The sequence below is a fragment of the Drosophila simulans genome, chromosome 3L (genome assembly GCF_016746395.2).
Source record: "Drosophila simulans strain w501 chromosome 3L, Prin_Dsim_3.1, whole genome shotgun sequence".
Lineage (NCBI taxonomy): Eukaryota > Metazoa > Arthropoda > Insecta > Diptera > Drosophilidae > Drosophila > Drosophila simulans.
This window is the reverse complement of record NC_052522.2, coordinates 14,539,641-14,554,149: the sequence shown is the minus strand read 5'-3', so window position 1 is coordinate 14,554,149 and position 14,509 is coordinate 14,539,641. Positions and strand designations below refer to the sequence as shown.

The following is a 14,509-nucleotide window of genomic DNA, read 5'->3' as shown; positions in this document are numbered from 1 at the left end:
CTCTTTATGAATATTGTCATGATTGCACGCAAGAATTGTGAATTTTCGGCGTCATTAAATTAACTTAATTGATTATTTTCGTTCAATTTATTTGCACGTTTTGTGCAACAATTGTTTACCTTTTATCGGTTCATCTGTTGACTGTCGATTCGCAAAAAAAGATTCGTCGCAAAAACTTCGACGCAAAAACCGAAGCAAATCAAATCAAATCGCAACGCAAAAGTAACGACTAAAAACTGGACAAACTCGCTTTAATTAGAAGCAAAATAATATTATGTAGACGGTATAAAACGATATTTGGTACTTAGACATGTGAAATGGTAAATATTAATGCGTGGCGAGTTCCTTGAACTTTTATTCTAATTTATTTATTTCACCCAAATCACGAGGGTAAAATCAGAGATTTAACAATAGCAAAACAAAATTGGATATGAATATTCTAATGTGCCAGATTAACTTTTATTCCTAATCATTTATAAACAGGAAAAAAAACCTTAACAGAAACAAAACATTTTTTTATTTATTTTTTTCGTTATTGAATTATTTGTCTACTATTTTTTATAAGTTAATAGGCATATTTAAAATACTTTTAAATCACACTTTTCCTTTTTAGAAACATAAATGATATAAATATAAATCATAAAAAAAATAGTAGCTGCTGTTTAAGAGAAAGATATATATTTTGATCTATATAAGATATTAATTAACATTTTAAAAACTCATCATAGGTTCTATTTTAAAGGATCGTTTTTCAGCACTGATAATGGTTCTATAAATAGGATTTTATGAGTTGCCTGATCATTACATTTTCGGTAATTTTAACCGCTCTTAATGCGGTCGCATTATAAAAGCAGTTACTTACAGTTAGTTACTTTTCGCAATTCTTATTGCACGTTTTTTTTGTCGTCTTTTTTGTGCTCGTGGAAAATATTATTTGTAAAATTACAGAATGGAGCGCTACAATCGCGTCTATAGAGGTAGTATTGCTAATACTTTTGTAAAAAAAGGTTAAAATATATCTTTCAACTTTCAATAGATCCCGCATCCCCACTGACCCCACTAACTCCGCTCTCCACCGAAGCTTTTACATTCGAAGATGTCACGCCCACTGGGGGCGTTGGCAGGAAGGGTTCCGCGAAATACGGACTCTTTGGAATGCCGAAGGAAAATAATCTTACGGTTCCAAACAGTCGACCGGCATTGTCCGGACTAAAACGACTATCGGAATCCACTTTGCCCCGGCGATTTTCACAGAAATTTATGCGCACGCGTTCCGTATTTTCGCCCACAAGTCAAAGTACCTTCATAAATGGGGAGACCAAGCTAATGGGAGAATCCGGAGATTCCAAGCTACTGAGAACTAGGAGGGAAGACAGGCCAAAGCCGGATATCCGACTGCAGCAGGAAACGCGGCTGAGGCAGGAGGAATCCAAGTTGAAAAGTGCGCGAACAAAAATTAAAGTGGAGGACTCAAGGAGTCCCACTCCCAGTATCCATCATCCACGCTATAAGCCCTGCTCCCCGGTGGAGCACCCCACTTTGAGTCCTCGGGTCAAATCCCTACTCGATCGCACCGGGAACGCGCATCTCACGGAGCTGTTCACGCGCCAGGAGATCGACATCGAGGTGCTCATCCAAATGACCCTGGAGGACTTGGCGGCACTAGGCGTGCGCGGCGCCCGGGAGATCCGATTGGCCATGAATATTATCCAGCTGGCCAAGCAATTCTTCTGATTTTATATCCTGTAGGATTTCTGCTAATTTTAAACTGTTTTATGTCATGTGGATTTGAATTTGTATGTGAAATTTTAATAAATGTTTAATGTGGTCTTAAAGTATTTTTCGCTGCGATTGCTTGGGCTTGCTGGAACTCTACTTTTATTTTAATATTAATTTAACATTAAAAACAGTCTTAACTGTTTAAATCTATTTAAGCGTCAGGCCTGGAAGACCATACAATTTTTCTCAGTGTAAAAACTTAGCCAAAAACATTAGTAAAGTCACAAACCATAAAGCATGTCCCACTAATCCATGTTTGAACGGTATTTATTTTAGTATCTTTTTGGGACAAGCTAGTATACTTCAAAATTCGATCCGCGGTCACACTGAACACGTGTTTCGAACTAAAAACCGCAGTTTAAACAAAATATCCACGTTTTTAACAGAAAAGCAATGGGCAAAGTGAAAGTAGAGCGCTCCGAGGATGCCGATGAGTCCGTGGTGGCCAGCGGCGATGTTACCATCAAGGAGGAGGAGTCCTACGATGACAAGCTGATCTTTGTGAACGCCATCGCGAAACCGATGGCAGGTAAAAAACTGGCCAAAAAGTGCTACAAACTGGTGAAGAAGGCCATGAAGCACAAGACATTCCTGCGGAATGGACTGAAGGATGTACAGACTCGCCTGCGCAAGGGCGAAACTGGGTAAGTGCTGCGTGATCCGTGCCTGCAAGCCAACAATTAAAACCCACATCTTCTCCAGCATTTGCATCTTTGCTGGCGACGTTACACCTGTGGACATCATGTGCCACTTACCCGCCGTCTGCGAGGAGAAGGGCATCCCCTACACTTACACCCCCAGTCGAGCGGATCTGGGTGCTGCCATGGGCGTGAAGCGCGGTACAGTCGCCCTGCTGGTCCGTCAGAACGAGGAGTACAAGGATCTGTACGACGAGGTCAAGGAGGAGCTGTCGGCACTGAACATACCCGTCTAGATCTGTAGGATTAGTTCCACCTGCTAATTAAGTACCTAGTTAAGTTCTAAAAGTACCAATAAACTTCGGAGAATGCCGATTCTTTTGGCATCACTAAATCAATTTGATCAATTTCTAACTCTTACACAGGATTTTATAATTATCGTTACTATATAAATTATAAGAGTCTAGGTAGATGGTGAATAAACAATTTTTTTAACTGCCGAACCATTAAGTAGTTCATTCAATGAGCCAACCCACTTTTTGCTGCCTTCTAAGTATTTTAAAATACAATTTATGATGAAGTCCCTTCACTCAAACAAAGTTCTGATTTTAAACGTTAGTTAATAGATTTGTCGTCATTCTTCAAGCGATCCTATATAGTCCGATATAGTATTGTTAGTTTTGTTAATAGAGAGATAGTTTCAAAACTGCTGATATGGAAATGAGTAATTTCGAAACCAGTTAAGATGGAATGACACAGCCGGCAAAGGAAACCAAAAGTGCAAGATTTTTTTTTTGCTGTCCCTTGGGGATCTTTTTTGTTTTCTCTTTTTTTTTGTGATTTTTTATAAGTATTTTCAGCGTAGCTGGTTTCATATAAATTGTTTTACATATACAATACAGTTGAAATGGAGGATTTCGTTAGGCTTCTGGTTTCTGAATCTGAATCTGTTTCGTTTCACTTTCTGTTCTCGTGGTGCTCGATGTGTGGTGTCTGCAATTATTATTGTTTTTAGTTAGTTGCTGTATGTGTGTGGTGTCTAAATTTACATATAATTTAACACTAAATGTGTTCGTGTAGCAATGTAATGTATTTCCTAGAAGATCGTTTAACAAATGACATGAGTGGATGTGGAGAGATGGGGGATTATTAAAAGTACAATTTCTTGTTTATTAAATGTAATTTTTCGTTCGTTTTGTTTCCGCCTTTTAGTTGGTTGTTATGCATTACATTGGTTAAATAATTACAATTATATAAAGTTAATATGTTTACGCTATCCAAGTCGCTAGCCAAAATACTACGATAAAACTCAAAGATTGATTAAATACTCTTATCGAAAAATTCTTATATTTTTGTATGCTTGCATTTCTCCTTCGTATGTTTTACATTTACCAGTCGTCAAATCGGACTAAACGATGAGTGGGGATTTGGGGTTATATAATTGGGAAATTGGAAAATGGGGGGCGATGTCTGCAAATTTTTTCGAGGGAGGGGGGAGGGGTGCTTTTAACAATCGTAATATAATTTACACATGCATCGACAATTTCGGATGGGCAAAGGAACAAATAACTCGTGCACAAATTTAAATATTTATATGCAGATTATATATATATATGTTTGTTGTATGTTGGTAAGTATGTATAATTCGTACACAAAAATGTTCATATCCCTTATAGCCATTAAATATATATAATAGGTATATAATCTGAAGTTACAATTAATAAGGATAATAATTTATGTATTTGAGTGCGTGACAAATTTTCAGTTTTAATGTTTTTGTTAATATTTTTGTTGTTTTTTCATTCTTTCGTTTGTTTTTGTTTTCAATAGTCAACTCCTGTACAAAATTGAAACTTTCAACTGAGAAATTAAAGGTAGAAAACGAACGAAAGGCTCACTAAAAATAGAAAAAATTTACAATACAAATTTTCTTGAATATGCTTACATCTAAAGCTAACTATGCATTTTGCAGTTTATAGATATTACATGATTATTTCCTTTTTTTGTGGTTTTTATGTTTGTTCGTTTTTGTTTTTTTTTTCCGTTTTTTTCATGAGTTTTTTTTTTTGTTTTGTTGTTTGTATGTTTCAAGAGTCTAATCGATAAGGTTTTCTTGCATAGGCGTTTAGATTTTCATTTCTGGGCTGCTCAGAGCAACCCGTAGGATGCTGGGAAGCCACATGGGCGGCGCCTGAGGCGCCCTTGGGGGCGTGGCAGAGGGGTAACAGGTGGAGCGGGAGTCGCGCTGCTTGTGGGCAAGGGTCAGGGGTCAACGTCAACAAATCCCCGCTGCGGCATTTGGGCGAGCTTTAGTAACCACTAAACATTAACTAAATAGGTAAGTTTGTATATTATTAATTAATTATAATAATTCACACTTTTAACTTAAGACTACCGTAATTAATAAAATTATTTGCAATTTAAACGAAAGCAAAAAATTAGGATAGGGACAACTATAATTAAGAAGCAGTTCTTTTTCGTTTTCTCTTCCGTTTTTTCCCATTGTCTGGGGCATTTTTTACGTTTTTTTTTTTGTGTTCAGCTAAGAATTTTGCAATTTTTTTTGTTGTTAATTTTCTTCTTTTTTTTGTTGTTTTGCTTTTCCTTTTTTTGTTGTTGCTTTTAGATTATATGACCCTTTGATGCCACAGCTGGAGATGTGCTGCCGCCGTCACCGCTCCTCACTGAAAGTAGTTGTAGAATCCGGTCGTGGCCTGTCCCAACTCCCGGATGGCCGCAAACGGATCCTTCTCCAGAAGATCGTTGCCACCAACCGCCGGCGCGACTTTTCCGCCCGTTCCCGAACCAGCCACGCCCGCCTGCGCCTGCGACTGTCCCGGCGATGGTCCTGCTCCAACGCCTCCGCCAACCACCGCCTGTGGTCCCTGGCTCAGCACAGCCGCATAAGTGGTTGCCGATGAGCCAGAGGACTGCTGGTGATGATTAGCCGCCTCCGAGTGCGGCACACTGGGCGCCATCGCCTGGAACAGGTCCAGTTCGTGGCCGCCGCCCTTCATACCATTGAAATTGTTGTACAGCAGGCCGTGCATATGGTCCGATGACTTCACCGAGTGATCCACCACCGAGTTGTTGGCCTGGAAGAGTGCCTCTATCAAGTTGGCGCCAGCGTCCATTCCATGCATGTTGTTGTAGCCACCATTTCCGCCTCCAATCCCGTTTCCGGTGAGTGCCTGGCGGCGATACAAGGGCACCGAGTTGTTGCCATTGGTCAGCATTCCATTGTTGTTATTACTATTGTGACCGGCAACTCCTGCGCCACCGATTCCCATCCCGACACCGCCAACTCCGGCGCTGTTCAAGCCGACGTTGTTGTGCATGCCCACGTTGTTGTAGGGCTTGTCATTGAGCAGAGCATTTCCGGCTGGTTGGGAATAAATATATTAGTATGGAATGACAAGGCTCGCTGGTAACTAATATTTGATACTTGACAATGGGTTGCAATCAAACCCAATCCTTGTACTCTACTTCTCTTACCATTGCCCATAAAGTTGGTGTTTCCGACGCCGCTCAGATTACCTCCGCCATTGGGCGGCGCCTGGTGAAGACCAGGTCCGCCCAGATGATTGGGATAGAGTGGTCCAGGTCCTGGCGGTGGTTTGGCCTGTTGTTGCTGCTGCTGTTGTTGTTGCTGCTGCATCATTGCGAATAGGCGGCTTTGCTGCTGCTGCTGTTGTTGCTGCTGCTGCTGCTGCTGGAGATCGACTCCGTTCAAACCGTTGCTAAGCGGAGGACCAGGAGCATTGCCCGTGCCAGCTACCATGCCCAGGACATCGCGCAGTATCGGCTGCGCTACATCATTGGCTCCATTCATAATCGAATTGAAGACAAGATCGATCTGCTGGTTGAAGTTCTCCAGCGGCGGTGAAGCATCTACAGATTGCTGTGGAGGCTGCTGCTGCTGCTGCTGTTGACCCTGTGGATACATCATGGGATACTGTGGTCGCTGCACATGCGGATTGTTGAGCATCGGATTGTTAACCATTGGTGGCTGCGGTGGCTTGTGTTGCTGCTGCTGCTGTTGCATTGTGGCCATCACCTGGCGCAGCATTTCCGCAAACTTGTTGGCACCATCCTGACCCACGGTTTCAAGAAGTTTAAGGTACCACTTGTATTGCTCCTCTTTCGGATTAAAAGCCATGTCATAGATGCTTACATTGGGTGGGAGTAGCTCGTGCGTCATTGGTCCAAATCTCATAGAGCTCGGAGACGGTTGCTTGCCGGCGTACATAAACGGATTGGGTGGTGGCTGTGGTTGCTGCTGTGGCGGCGGTGGCGGTGCTCCCGGATTGTAGCCACTACCATTGTGCCTCAGATAGGGAGGTGGCGGCGGTCCGTTCTCCATGGGCGACATGGGTCCGTTTGGCACACTGCTGCCCCTCTGCATACCCATCGGCGGTGCCTGCGGCTGTTGCTGCGATGGAGGCGGCGGTGGTCCTGGTCCGGGTCCATAATGCTGATGGTGCGGCAGTGCCTGGCCATGGTTGTACAGCGACTTCTTGGCCAAGAAGCCCAGTTCGCTGGGATTCCTTAGCAGCTGAGCAGCCGCCGAGGCATTCGGCGGCGGTGGCGGCACACTACCACCTCTCAGTGGAAGAGACGGGTTTGCATTGAGTGGCGGTGGCAAAGGACCCGGTCCACGTCCGGGCGCGCTAACTGGCGGTGGCTGAGGTTGCTGTGGCTGCTTACTGGGCGGCAACACACTCCACGGATTCGTTTGCGGCGGCGGACCCCAGAGACTGGCATTCGGATTTTGTGGTGGCTGCTGTCCTGGGCCTTGATTCTGTCCCTGCTGCGGTGGTCGCCAGTGCTGCATGGCTGGATATTGTCCGTATGGTGGCGGTGGACCCCCGCCGCCACCAGCCCCGCCTGGCTGCTGTGTGGGTGGCGGTCCACCGGGTGGCATTCCACGCAAATGCGGCGCCGGTGGCGGTGGTCCTCTCATTCCCATGTGTCCGCCACCGCCCCCGCCGCCGTAGTGTGGAGGTGGGCCTGGACCAGGACCGGGACCTCCGCCGGTTCCTGGTCCAGGGCCATTTCCAGACTTCCCTCCTACGGCAGCTGCAGCGGCCATCATGGCCATGTGGGTGGAGTACATGTGGGCTGTCAGCTGTTGCTGATTGGCAGCCATGGCAGCAGCCATTTGATTCATCTGGTGAGCAGCGGCCGCGGGTCCGGGACCCAGCATTCCAGCTGCGTTGGCAAAATGAGCCGGAGGACCCGGCGGTCCATGGCCACCGTGTCCGTGTTGCGGTCCATTTAGATAGAGAGCAGCCTGCTCCCGCAGGTACGCCTCCGGTTGGAGGGCACGCGGGACAAACTCGGGAGCCAGAGGATTTAGCACATAGCCACGCTTCAGCTCCACGCCATCCAGTTGGGAGCGCAGGTTCGACCAAGTTAAGCCAAAAAGACTTTTATGTTCGTCGCAGATTTCAATGAAGCGCTCCCACACTTTGCGGCAGCGACCAATGGAGCAAAGTGCCACCGGATCACCAACCACTGCAACCAAAGACTGGGCACGGGTAATAGCCGTGTTCAGCAGCTTGGAATTGCTCAAGAATCCATAGTCTGCGTCGGCATCGCCAATGCTGGTTGTAGAAGCGGAACCAGGGGCACTTCCTTGGGGCATGCAGGTCCGTCGGGTTCGAACTGTGGAGAGGAATACCGCCCGAAACTGTTTACCCTGGACATTGAGCACTCGTTCCACGGATATTCCACCCATGCGACGTTTTCTTAGCTCGGAACGAATGCGAAACACCTGATCCGAGTAGGGAGTCATGATGCCAATGCTGGTATCGTTCAGCTTGCCCCAAGCACTGGGCCAACGTTTCCGCAGCTCGGAAACCCTTTCCACCACCTCATAAACTTCAGCATTATTATAGAAAGCAGTTGAGTTTTTATCCTGAACATCCTCTCCCCGAGTAGTGAAGAAGGTCAAGGGATAAAAGCGATCGTGCCGTGGCTGTTTTCCGGAGGCCACCAGCTTTTGTTCGTAGAAAAGCTCCGAAGTGAAACGGATGATGGCCTCGTGTGCACGGTAGTTCTCGCACAGCAGGATCTTGCAGGGGAAGTTGGAGGGATAGTGATCGTACAGCCGCTCCAACAGCGAAATGTGCAGCTTGCGTTCCTTGGCAAAGGCTGAGAACAGTTCCGGACTCATTTGCATGTGATCTCCAGCCAAAACGATCCTTGTAGAATCATTGGCCAAAGCCAGCGGCATAATGGCCTCGCATTCCATTGCCTGAGCAGCTTCGTCCAGAAAGATGTGAGTGAACAGTCCCTTGGGCAGGCCCAAAGTGGCCAACTCCATGCTGATACTCAGCGTAACAACTACAATCCTATGACGCATTATATCCTCCACAGTGGGCCTTAAGAAGTTGCCAACTCCATCGGTGATGCAGTATTTTTGCACCACACCGTTTACCGTGGCTGACCATCTCTTATGGTAGTAAACTCGGAGTGGTGTGGCCTCCTTCAAGCCCTCCTCGATCCACGGATGCAGGTATTCCTTGATGTACAAGTCAGCGGCTGAATTGGAGTGTGTGCAGATCAGGATTTTGGCCTCCGGCTGCGTCAGCAGTTGTTTGATAGCTTGGGCCAGCGTGTAGGTTTTTCCAGTGCCAAAGGGTCCTATCAACAGGATTGGCGGCAACTTAATGCTCAGAGCCGTGGTGATGGCATTCACGGCCTCCCTTTGTTTGGCATTCAACTTCGGTTCACAGGAATCGGCCCACTGCTTCTTCGGTGTCCACGGTATACTCGGTTCCAGTTCCGTAGCCGGAAAGATTAACCGGAAATCTGTGATCTTATCCACCGCATTGTGCCACTCGCAGTATGGCATTCGATTCAGCTGGAATTGTATGTCCACCTCCAGTTCGGTATCCGCCTGCAGAGCCATTGCCTCCACACATTTTGCGGATAGTTTCAAGTAAATCACATTCTTGCCCTTGTCCTCGATCAACGCCTCGTAAACTGCACGTTTAGTTGGGTCTGCTTTCGAGTCCGGATCCTCAGGTTTTGAGATATACACACTGCTGCAGTTTGAGAGAATTAATCTGCCAGGAGACGTATCCTCCGAGATGTCCTTGCCCAAACGCATGAGAGCAAACAGTTCACCTGCCAGGGAATACTTGGCCGTGCTGGTGGCCATTCCCGCGGGGGTGAGAATGTAATTCGAAGCCACTGTGAGGCGAGTCCTTACATTATACCTCGCTATCTGCTCATAGCGGGCAATCTCCTCCACTGATAACAACTCGTGGATGCGGGAGCGGTAGTTATTCTGCGTCAACCGCTTCTCCACAATGGTCGATTGTGTCAGAGTGAAAGTGGCTGCCCTGGGACAGGGATATCTTTCCAATAGCTCCCTTTCGTGCTCCAAATCGCTGAGATACGCCTCCGTTTTCAGATGAGTGCCAATCGTCGTTTCGAAACGTGTGAGCTGCGTATTGGCGACATCCCATCGGGTGGCAGAACTGTTTATGATGTCCCGCTTGATCTCCTCGATTTTCTCCGCATCATTCACCGGCAACACATCCACGCACAGATGCCTCACAAGCAAAGGCTCCTGACCCACATCGAAGCAGATGGCTTGCCGAAAGGTGCCGTAGATCTCCGTGTGAAACTCAACTGTGATTTCGTGAATCAAAGTAGCAGAGTCCTCGTTGGAAGTCTCCGTTTGCGATGAACTGCCTGCCAGCCACTCTTGGTCCGATTTGAGTTCCATGCTGGACTCCGTTGGCTTGCACATTTTGATGGACTTCAGGGCAAAGTGATTTCGATGGGCATCCTGCAAGAGGGCTACCGCTTTTAGCGGCTTCTTCGTCTCTAACTGGAAGAGCCACTCCCGCTTGGAGGTCTTTGAGCTAATGCTGGTCACCAGCTGCTGCTCACAGCGTGCCTCCATGTCCGGCACTCGCTCGCACATCACCCGCTCCGGTGCTGTCGCCTGGATCCAACGATCCAGCACTTGCTCCGTGTACGACTTGCCGTAGAGCTCCTTCTCACAGGCCTTCTGCATCCGCATTCGCCGGTACTCGAAGCGCTCCTTCCACTCGTTCAACTCATCCTGTCCATGGGCCTCCACGCACTGGGCTCCATAATGACAGATGTGCGCCTCGCTGAATGTCTCGCACAGGGAATAGGTGTCCAGTGTATAGCCACGGGGCGGCGGACGCCACTTCCAGTCGCGACCTAATCGGAAAGTAAAAACATTAAGTTTGAATGACTGGAAATTCATGTATTTAGTTCTTTTTTTTTTATATAAAAATATATATAGCCAAAATTCAGTTTTGATACATTTAGTTATATAGTTTTGAAAAAACTTCCGAGTTTTCTATTAATAAAACATATTGCCATTGCCAGTTATATTTATACAAACATAAATGGGATGCCAATTTCAGGTAACAATTTTATTTGTATTGAAATATATTTTTCAAGAGACATTTGGCATTTGCAGAGGCAGTGACCTATTAAACATTGGAGGTGAATGAATGCATAAACAGTGCTTCAATCCTTTCAAACAATGCATCTCTTTACGTAACATTGGCATTCTAATTATAGCCATGCCTATCAAATCATAATTCTGACGCTAACCAGAAGGTTAAAATATGCACATAAGGCTAGTATCCTATTTCAGAATGCCTTATTTAAAATGCTGGCTGCAAAATACTCACCCTCATCGCTCATGATCACCTTCTGATGCGCCTCGGTCTGGCAGTGCTGTCGCAGTTCGTTCCTCGTCTGAAAGGTGATGGTGCAGTAGCTGCAGGTGGTCGATGGAGCCGCCTGATCGCCCTGATCCGAACCAGATCCGTCGCCGGAACCCGGCTGGTGCTTTCCTGCCGTCAGCTTCATGGCCGCCAGCAGATCGTTGGTCTTGTGAAGACTTGTGCTGGAGCTGGACATGGTGCTGCTGCTGCCAGTGGAGGAGCTACTGCTGCTGCTCGCATAACTGCCGATTCCATTGCCATTCTGCTGCTGTTGTTGTTGCTGCTGTTGCTGCTGCTGCTGCTGCTCCCGCTTCTTCAAGCCCTTGTTGCTGAGCAGCTTGCTGTACTTGTCCAGCGGCAGGTTGTTGGTAGCCCAGTGATCCAGTTTGGTGTCCAATATAGCCATCTCGTCCTCGAGACGGGCGTGTGGGATCTTCAGGGCCTGCGCCTTGTGCTGCCCGTTCATGATCATTTGAATGATGGACTTGTAACGCTCGAGGGTTTTCGATATGTCCGAGTATATCTGCTGGCCGCTCAGCTCGTTGATCCACTTGCTCAGGAAGATCTCGGCATCCTGAAAGAAAGTTGGAAAAGGGTAATGAATGCTAGATCCGCATTGCCGTAGTTCCAGTAAATTTCAGTATGTTTTGCACATTGTTACAATCTCATTACATTTTCTTGGTAAATCATATAAGCACGTGCAGTGAAATGGAAAACCTTATCATCCCTGCTCTTGTAAACTCCGGATTATACATACCCCGTACTTGTGCATCTTGAAAAGGGCGTGGACGAGCCATCGGCGTGCCCTGGACACGCTGGCCAGGCACTCTGTTTGCTCGGAGAGCAGCGTGAGCACCTTGTATGCGTCCGCCAGGCAGCCCTCGAACTTTCCCAGCTCTAGGAGGCACTCGCATCGGCCCAGTAGGCAGGCGATCTGCTGGTCCTTCTGGGCCCTCGATCCCGCACTCTGGCCACCGCTTCCCTGGCCGGGATTGGGCGCAATCAGCTGGTCGTAGAGCGCCACAGCACGGGCCCAACTCCGCCGTCGGACCATGTCGTGGGCCTGCATCTCCTTCTCGGCGGCCATCGTTTACTGGCTGGTGTTTAGTGGCTCCTCCGGGTGGTCAGTCATGCATGTGTGAAGTTTTCAGGTCCTTGTCTTGATCGCTCGTCTAAACTCTACGGTAATTCTGTAGGGATAGTTTAAAGCTGTATTCTTGATAATTTTATTATATAAATTTATACTTACACAATTTAACAGTTTTTTGTGTGGTTAATAATAAGAAATCGATTATCGTTTTTACATTAATGTTTTAGATACTTTGCGGGCATTATGTTTACTGCAAAAAAAAAATTTTTGGTTTTAGTTTTAACATTTTTTAGGGATTTATGTTTACTGCAAAAAGAGATTTTTGGTTTTAGTTTTAACATTTTTTAGGGATTTGTTTATTTATGCCACCTTTTTGTGTTTTTTTATTTTCAATTGGTTGAGTGTTTAAATTTTGTTATCTTATTAAATATTTTTGTTGGTATAGAGCACGTATTGTTTTCTTTTGTATTTATGTTTTTATGCAGTTATTTCTCATGTCTAGGTTTAATTTCACTTAGTTATTTTAATAAAACACATTTATTGTCTTTGGTTTGTAATAGTACTATAACATTTATGTATATTTTTATCTTTAATGTTTATAATTACCGTTGTGTTCTTGAAATTTACACACATTTTCACATATTAAGTATTCTTAGTCCTGAATTTTCCTATTGGCGATTTCACATTATTTATTTGTTTAAAGACCGGCTTGTTTGTTCGGATTGTTATTTGGATATTGAAGAATTGATTAAATCATCTTAGTTGACTGTTCGCTAAATCCAAAACAGAAATTGTTTATATCTCGCTTCTTATCGGTTCCCAAACAATTGTGTGTACTTAGTACAAATATACAGACGGGTTTATAGAGTCCGCCTGCAACTAAGCATATATATATGTATGTATATATGCACATATGTGTGATAAACAATCCAAAGTGCTGTGTCTTTATTTCTCGATTTACACAATTTTCATTCTAATTCGGTTACGCAAAATTTCATAAGAGCAATTTTCACACTCGCACCGGCACAAAAGGGGGGCGGAAAACTCGGAGGGGGGTGGCATCTCGGGGGGAGGAGAATCCGGTGGAAAACACTTGCACAGAACGAGAAAATTCGCCAGCATAATTAAAAGTAATTTTCAAGTTGTTTCTTATTATTTTTCTTCTTTTCTTTTTTTTTCTTTTTGGTAGAGGTGCTTGCTCTCTTTTATTTTTGCTGCTACTTTTTTCGCTGCGTGTATGTGTGCGTTTTGTTGTTGTGCGGTTATTATTTATATGCGGCAATAAATGGGTATTATTTATCAGTAAATTGCGAGCGCAGTTGGCGATCAAATGCAAATGCCAGAAGTTTTGAGCGTAATGTTGATTTTTCTTGGCTTTTTTATATACATGGTCGGATTTTCCTGGCCTGACGTTGACTTTTCAGCTGTTAGCAGGCTAAAACAAAGGCACTTTTCACGGATTTTCCGCTGTTAGTCTACGGTTTATGTGGCTGGTTATGGTTCAAGCGTATTGAATTGTTAATTTGCACCATGCCCGAGAATCGAGCAGGATTTATTTTACCATTTTTCTTTTTACGTGCTGAAAACAGCAGACAGTCGCCAGTGTTGGCCAACGTCGCAAGGCACTCGCCGAGTATCGCATGTGGAAATGAATGGTGGGATCAATCATCTTTTCCAGTATATAACGAGTGACACATGCAACACGTTTAATGACGGGCAATAACAATTTAATTTTGTTTATTTTAATGCCATGTTAATTGCTCAATAAAAAGCGGCACAAAACATTACACGAATATCGACAACCGTCGCTTTCCAACACCGCATGCGAACTTGACAACACTGGCGCATGTACTACACGATGATTTTGCCATCATATGAAAATATATGCGCACAATACATGCAAATGACCGCATTGCACTTTTATCTGATTAGTCAGTTATTTATACGGCTCGTTAATCGTTTTGCATGCTCAGCAAGCGGCATTTACTGCGCTGAACCCTTAACAGCGCGTTTATGGCAAGTCAGCCAGCCAGCTGTACACTTGCTGGCCAATTTGTGCGTACATTTCGGGCTTTTGCACTCTTTTTGCGTTACCTTTGCACTAATTCCTATTGTTTGTACACTACGGACTAATTCTATTTTACATGGTTAAGCACAAAACTATGAGAGAAAATGCACATCACGTCGAAAAATGTTAAAAATAAGTTATGTATGTATGAGGGAAAATTCGCGAAATGCACCAGTGCTGAGCAGCGGCGCGAAATAGTGCTGTTCAT

At 45.2% G+C, this 14,509-nt stretch overlaps 3 protein-coding genes across 6 annotated transcripts; 2 read left to right on the top strand and 1 right to left on the bottom strand.

Annotated features, from left to right (window-relative positions):
- The first annotated feature begins 810 nt into the window (after nucleotides 1-810).
- LOC6738075 lies at nucleotides 811-1,838 on the top strand. The gene is made up of 2 exons (XM_002084853.4): nucleotides 811-977; nucleotides 1,037-1,838. Exons 1-2 carry the CDS (start codon nucleotides 950-952, stop codon nucleotides 1,732-1,734), a joined length of 726 nt encoding a protein of 241 aa, XP_002084889.1. The 5' UTR covers nucleotides 811-949; the 3' UTR covers nucleotides 1,735-1,838.
- Nucleotides 1,839-2,071: 233 nt separating this feature from the next.
- On the top strand, nucleotides 2,072-2,815 carry LOC6738074 (H/ACA ribonucleoprotein complex subunit 2-like protein). The gene is made up of 2 exons (XM_016169540.3): nucleotides 2,072-2,423; nucleotides 2,482-2,815. Exons 1-2 carry the CDS (start codon nucleotides 2,173-2,175, stop codon nucleotides 2,711-2,713), a joined length of 483 nt encoding a protein of 160 aa, XP_016031900.1. The 5' UTR covers nucleotides 2,072-2,172; the 3' UTR covers nucleotides 2,714-2,815.
- A 748-nt stretch (nucleotides 2,816-3,563) lies between these two features.
- Nucleotides 3,564-14,507, bottom strand: LOC6738073 (probable helicase with zinc finger domain). Of its 4 annotated transcripts, XM_039294178.2 has the most exons (7): nucleotides 14,328-14,507; nucleotides 12,393-12,483; nucleotides 11,901-12,333; nucleotides 11,108-11,717; nucleotides 6,592-10,625; nucleotides 5,913-6,510; nucleotides 3,564-5,799 (listed from the first exon to the last, which is right to left on the bottom strand). In XM_039294178.2, exons 3-7 carry the CDS (start codon nucleotides 12,228-12,230, stop codon nucleotides 5,099-5,101), a joined length of 6,273 nt encoding a protein of 2,090 aa, XP_039150112.1. In that variant the 5' UTR covers nucleotides 12,231-12,333; nucleotides 12,393-12,483; nucleotides 14,328-14,507; the 3' UTR covers nucleotides 3,564-5,098. The 4 variants fall into 4 exon arrangements, with proteins under 4 accessions (XP_039150112.1, XP_016031899.2, XP_039150110.1 ...); XM_016171495.3 differs by having other exon boundaries at nucleotides 5,913-10,625; XM_039294176.2 differs by lacking the exon at nucleotides 14,328-14,507 and adding an exon at nucleotides 13,795-14,290 and having other exon boundaries at nucleotides 5,913-10,625.
- Between the last annotated feature and the right edge of the window lie 2 nt (nucleotides 14,508-14,509).